The sequence below is a fragment of the Penaeus chinensis genome, chromosome 3 (assembly GCF_019202785.1).
Source record: "Penaeus chinensis breed Huanghai No. 1 chromosome 3, ASM1920278v2, whole genome shotgun sequence".
In the NCBI taxonomy this organism is placed as follows: domain Eukaryota; kingdom Metazoa; phylum Arthropoda; class Malacostraca; order Decapoda; family Penaeidae; genus Penaeus; species Penaeus chinensis.
In genome coordinates, this window is record NC_061821.1 from 6,758,172 (window position 1) to 6,765,603 (window position 7,432).

Consider the following 7,432-nt stretch of genomic DNA (forward strand, 5'->3'; position numbering starts at 1 on the left):
ACACTCACTCACTCACTCACTCACTCACTCACTCACTCACTCACTCTCACTCTCACTCACTCACTCACTCACTCACTCACTCACTCTCTCTCTCTCTCTCTCTCACACACTCTCACAAACTCTCTCACACATATACACAGCCACAAATCTACAATATAGACACCCACAACTGTACACACTCACCCACAGTGTACAGACACACAGACAGACACAGACAGACACACAGACAGACACACACACACTCACTACCTATACATATACACTCCCACATACGCAAAACATATATATGAAATTTAATGTTGCAGGCAACATTTGTTGAAATGTCATGATTTTGTGATGGTTTATAATAGAATAATATTTTATTTTGAAGTTCCATGTTTATTGGAGTATGCAAACAATTATGTAATGCAGTACCTAATAAAGCTTTTGCAAGAGTTTATATTTGTAATGAAAAAAAGGTGATTTTACCTACTTGTCTGAATAAAAGAGAGAGAGCAGGGCACATAAGAACCCCATCTCCTATATTAAGAATATTGTATGATTTCATACAATACTTGCATGTGTGCATGAGTGCACTAGCAAGATGTCTGTCTGAGAACTTGCTTTATGGAAATAACCTACATGAAATTTGTATAAATTTTGATTAAGTGGGTTGTGTGGTTTTGTTATTTGGTTCTGCTCTTTCTAGTACATGTTACACTTCCACTAAGTGGAAGGACTGTCTGTATATACATAAATGTGAGTATTGTCTAATCTAGTGGTTTACTTTAATGCTCTGGTACATTTTACATTGAGGGTGGATTTGAGTCCATTTTTATATATAAAAGAATATATATATTTATCTATATAAAAATATAGATATATTTCTCTATAAAAATATATATATTTATATATTAAAAAATCATATTTATATATTAAAAAATATATATTTATAAATATAAAAATTAATATATATTTATATAAAAATATATATACTTATATATAAAAATATATATATTTGTATATAAAAATTATATATTTGTATATAAAAATATATTTGTATATAAAACATATATATTTGTATATAAAACATATATTTATAGAAAATATATATATATATATTTATATATATAAAAAAATATATTTATATATTTATATATAAAAAATATATATATTTATATATAAAAATAAAAATATATATATTTATATATAAAAATATATATATATATAAATTTATATATAAAAATATATATTTATTTATAAAAAAATATATTTATATATATTTATATATAAAAAATATATATTTATATAACAAAAAAAATATATATTTATATATATATATTAAATATATATATATATATATTTATATATAAAAAAAAAATATATATTTATATATAAATATATATATAAATATATTTATATATCTAAAATATATATATATATATATATATATTTATATATCTAATATATATATATATATTTATATATCTAAAATATATATATATATATATTTATATATCTAAAATATATATTTATATATCTAAAATATATAAATATATATATATATATATATATATTTTAGATATATAAATATATATTTTAGATATAAAAATATATATATATATATATATATCTAAAATATATATATATTTATATATCTAAAATATATATATATACTTATATATCTAAAATATATATATATTTATATATCTAAAACATATATACATTTATATATCTAAAATATACATATATTCATATATATAAATATATATATTCATATACATAAAATATATATTTATATATCAAAATATATCTAAAAATAAATATATATTTTTTATATATAAATATAAATATATGTATATATATATTTGTATATATATAAATATATATTTTTTATGTAAAAAATATATATTCTTTATTAACAAATATATATTTTTTATATAAAAATATATATATATAAAAAATATTTATATATAAAAATATATATTTATATGAAAAATTTATATATATATATATTTATATACAAAATATATATTTATATTTATAAACAAAATATATATTTATATTTATAAACAAAATATATATTTATATTTATAAACAAAATATATATATATTTATATATATATAAATATATACATATTTCTATATATAAATATATACATATTTCTATATATAAATATATACATATTTCTATATATAAATATATACATATTTCTATATATAAAATATATATATATTTATATATAAAATATATATACAAAATTATATAGATATTTATATGCAAAATATATATATTCATATAAAAAAAATATATTTATATAAAAAAATATATATTTATATAAGAAATATATTTATATAAAAAAAATATATATATTAAAAAAATATATATATATCAAAAATATATTTATATTTATATAAATAAATATATATATATATTTATATAAAAAATATATATATTTATATAAAAAATATATATAGTCATATACATAAAATATATATCTATATATCAAAATATATCTAAAAATAAATATATATTTTTTTATATATAGATTATATATATATATATTTTATGTATATGACTATATATATTTTTTATATAAATATATATATTTGTATATATATAAATATATATTTTTTATATATAAAAATATATGTTAATATATAAAATAAATTCACTTATAATTATATAAAAAATATATATATTTATATAGAAAATATATATATTTATATAGAAAATATATATATTTATATAGAAAATATATATATTTATATAAAAAAAATATATATATTTATATAAATAAAATATATATTTATATAAAAAAATATATATATATATATTAATATAAAATACATATAAATATATATATATATATAAAAAAAATATATATATACTTATATAAAATATATATATATATATATATATATATATATATATATATATATATATATATATATATTTATATGTATTTTATATAAAGTATATATATTTTTTTATATAATATATATAAATATATATATATTTATATGTATTTTATATAAAGTATATATATTTTTTTATATAATATATATAAATATATATATATATATTTTTTTTACATAATATATATATTTTTTATATAAATATATATATATTTATATAAAAAATATATATATATTTATATAAAAATATATTTATATAAAAAATATATATATTTATGTAAAAAAAAAATTATATATATATAATTTTTTTTATATAAATATATATATATATATATATATATATATATATATTTTCTTATATAAATATATATAATTTTTTACATAAATATATTTATATAAAAAAAATATATATATTCATATATTAAAAAAAAAAAAAAATATATACATATAAACAAAGAAATAAGCTTTTTTTTTTTTTTTTTTTTTTTTTTGGCAAAACAAGCAAATTATATTATGTACATATACTGTATGTGTATGTAGACACACACATAATGTCTGTGTGTGCACGTGTGTGCACATTGCTATAAACTTTCAAAAGCTACAGTATCTTATGGATATTTGAAAAACAATAAATACCTTTAGTACTATTTATTTTTTTTTTCAGACAATAATATTTAAGTATAATTTACAAAATATTGTGCTAACCAAGTTATAGTTCTATTTTTACAAATGACAAATAGACAAAGATTATAATGAAATGATGGATTCATCATGGTATACTAATACAAACAATTTGTCTTAAGAGGTTATATGTACATGTTCAGTGTCCAATACAAATGGTTACAAAAATAAATAAGAAGACAAATCAAATACAACGAGGGTAGCAGAAAACCAGAAAAACTTCATCTGTACTATGAACTGCTACAAGGTGATGAAATATACTCTTTTGCACGCAATATAACCTCTCAGCATAAAACATTACATTCGAGAAAATGTACCTAGACTCTATCAAAATGCTCTCATATGCATTACAATAGAAGTAACGTTTCTTCTCTTTTATCTAAACATCAATAAAAATATATATATAATATATATATATTCGCCTTATTACTTATTACGATTCTTTTTTAATTAAGTCTACGATCAAGTACCGTAAGACCAGTGTCAACCAAACCTCTCGCATAAAAGAGTATAGTACAAATCGAGGAAGAAAAAAAAAGTGGTCTGTTTTTCTTCTGAGACCATCTTTACCCCTCTTTTACTAACGTCCCACCCTGGCATCAGTAGTTGTTACCATTCCCTCTGTAATATCCTCCTCCGCCTCCTCCTCCTCCCCCCCTTCCACGGCCCCTGTGGTAGTTGCCACCATAGCCCCCGCCTCCTCCTCCTCCTCCTCCTCCCCCACTTCTGTTGCCTCCTGAGTTGTAGCCTCCTCGGGAGTTGTAGTTCCCGCCACCGCCGCCGCCGCTGCCGCCGCCGCCGCCACCACCACCGCCGCTGCCGCCGCTCGTGAAGTAACCCTGGTTGTTGTTATTTCCTCCTGAGTTGTAGTTTTGCCTATAATCACAATAATGAATCGGTATCAGTAACACATCTTCAAAAAGCTCCTGGAACAGTACAACAATTCCAATTTTTCTTTTTCTTTTGAATAACAAGAATATCTTTAATACATCCACAAGTCTTACCTCTGATTGCTATTGTAGCCTCCATAGTTTCTATTGCTGTTGTATCCTCCATAACCACCCTGGCCTCCACCATATTGGTTCCTGTTTTGATTACTGCATGAAGGAAATAAATAGCACTGAATTCTATTGTAAATGTAACTTTTAAGTTCCTCAACAAAATAATTCCTTAATTCATCTGAAGATAATGAATGAAAATATTCTATCACAAATTACTATTTTCCCTACAAGGAGAATTCAACACACACACACTCTTTCTCTCTCTCGTTCTCTCTCTCTCTCTCTCTCTCGTTCTCGTTTTCTCTCTCACGCTCTCTCTCTCTCGCTCTCTCTCTCACGCTCTCTCTCTCACGCTCTCTCTCTCTCTCTCTCGCTCTCGCTCTCGCTCTCTCTCTCTCGCTCTCTCTCTCTCTCTCACGCTCTCTCTCTCACGCTCTCTCTCTCACTCTCTCTCTCTCTCTCTCTCTCTCTCTCACACTCTCTTTCTCTCTCTCACACTCTCTTCTCTCTCTCTCTCTCGCTCTCTCTCTCGCTCTCTCTCTCGCTCTCTCTCTCTCGCTCTCTCTCGCTCTCTCTCTCCTCTCTCTCTCAGCTCTCTCTCTCGCTCTCTCTCTCACGCTCTCTCTCTCGCTCTCTCTCTCACGCTCTCTCTCTCGCTCTCTCTCTCTCACACTCTTTGTCTCTCTCACACTCTCTTTCTCTTTGTCTCTCTCACACTCTCTTTCTCTTTGTCTCTCTCACACTCTTTCTCTTTGTCTCTCTCACACTCTTTCTCTTTGTCTCTCTCTCACACTCTTTCTCTTTGTCTCTCTCTCTCTCTCACTCTTTCTCTTTGTCTCTCTCTCTCTCACACACTCTTTCTCTTTGTCTCTCTCTCTCTCTCACACACTCTTTCTCTTTGTCTCTCTCTCTCTCTCACACACTCTTTCTCTTTGTCTCTCTCTCTCTCTCACACACTCTTTCTCTTTGTCTCTCTCTCTCTCTCACACACTCTTTCTCTTTGTCTCTCTCTCTTTCTCTTTGTCTCTCTCACACTCTTTCTCTTTGTCTCTCTCACACTCTTTCTCTTTGTCTCTCTCACACTCTTTCTCTTTGTCTCTCTCACACTCTTTCTCTTTGTCTCTCTCACACTCTTTCTCTTTGTCTCTCTCACACTCTTTCTCTTTGTCTCTCTCACACTCTTTCTCTTTGTCTCTCTCACACTCTTTCTCTTTGTCTCTCTCACACTCTTTCTCTTTGTCTCTCTCACACTCTTTCTCTTTGTCTCTCTCACACTCTTTCTCTTTGTCTCTCTCACACTCTTTCTCTTTGTCTCTCTCACACTCTTTCTCTTTGTCTCTCTCACACTCTTTCTCTTTGTCTCTCTCACACTCTTTCTCTTTGTCTCTCTCACACTCTTTCTCTTTGTCTCTCTCACACTCTTTCTCTTTGTCTCTCTCACACTCTTTCTCTTTGTCTCTCTCACACTCTTTCTCTTTGTCTCTCTCACACTCTTTCTCTTTGTCTCTCTCACACTCTTTCTCTTTGTCTCTCTCACACTCTTTCTCTTTGTCTCTCTCACACTCTTTCTCTTTGTCTCTCTCACACTCTTTCTCTTTGTCTCTCTCACACTCTTTCTCTTTGTCTCTCTCACACTCTTTCTCTTTGTCTCTCTCACACTCTTTCTCTTTGTCTCTCTCACACTCTTTCTCTTTGTCTCTCTCACACTCTTTCTCTTTGTCTCTCTCACACTCTTTCTCTTTGTCTCTCTCACACTCTTTCTCTTTGTCTCTCTCACACTCTTTCTCTTTGTCTCTCTCACACTCTTTCTCTTTGTCTCTCACACTCTTTCTCTTTGTCTCTCTCACACTCTTTCTCTTTGTCTCTCTCACACTCTCTTTCTCTTTGTCTCTCTCACACTCTCTTTCTCTTTGTCTCTCTCACACTCTCTTTCTCTTTGTCTCTCTCACACTCTCTTTCTCTTTGTCTCTCTCACACTCTCTTTCTCTTTGTCTCTCTCACACTCTTTCTCTTTGTCTCTCTCACACTCTTTCTCTTTGTCTCTCTCACACTCTTTCTCTTTGTCTCTCTCACACTCTTTCTCTTTGTCTCTCTCACACTCTTTCTCTTTGTCTCTCTCACACTCTTTCTCTTTGTCTCTCTCACACTCTTTCTCTTTGTCTCTCTCACACTCTTTCTCTTTGTCTCTCTCACACTCTTTCTCTTTGTCTCTCTCACACTCTTTCTCTTTGTCTCTCTCACACTCTTTCTCTCTGTCTCTCTCACACTCTTTCTCTCTGTCTCTCTCACACTCTTTCTCTTTGTCTCTCTCACACTCTTTCTCTTTGTCTCTCTCACACTCTTTCTCTTTGTCTCTCTCACACTCTTTCTCTTTGTCTCTCTCTCTCTCTCACACACTCTTTCTCTTTGTCTCTCTCTCTCTCTCACACACTCTTTCTCTTTGTCTCTCTCTCTCTCTCACACACTCTTTCTCTTTGTCTCTCTCTCTCTCACACACTCTTTCTCTTTGTCTCTCTCTCTCTCACACACTCTTTCTCTTTGTCTCTCTCTCTCTCACACACTCTTTCTCTTTCTCTCTCACTCTTTCTCTTTCTCTCACACTCTCTCTCTCTCTCACACTCTTTCTCTCTTTGTCTCTCTCTCACACTTTCTCTCTTTGTCTCTCTCTCACACTTTCTCTCTTTGTCTCTCTCTCACACTTTCTCTCTTTGTCTCTCTCTCACACTTTCTCTCTTTGTCTCTCTCTCACACTTTCTCTCTTTGTCTCTCTCTCACACTTTCTCTCTTTGTCTCTCTCTCACACTTTCTCTCTTTGTCTCTCTCTCACACTTTCTCTCTTTGTCTCTCTCTCT

The 7,432-nt window shown here is 27.9% G+C and overlaps 1 protein-coding gene across 2 annotated transcripts in view; it reads right to left on the minus strand.

Annotated features, from left to right (window-relative positions):
* Positions 1-3,531: 3,531 nt before the first annotated feature.
* LOC125040056 (5'-3' exoribonuclease 2 homolog) overlaps positions 3,532-7,432 on the minus strand; it is a 38,838-nt gene continuing 34,937 nt past the window's right edge. For both annotated transcript variants that reach the window (XM_047634510.1, XM_047634518.1), the window contains 2 exons: positions 4,584-4,676; positions 3,532-4,455 (listed from right to left, as the gene is read on the minus strand). In XM_047634510.1, coding sequence (XP_047490466.1) covers positions 4,179-4,455; positions 4,584-4,676 — 370 coding nt within the window. In that variant the 3' untranslated portion in view covers positions 3,532-4,178. The remainder of the gene's footprint in view (positions 4,456-4,583; positions 4,677-7,432) is intronic.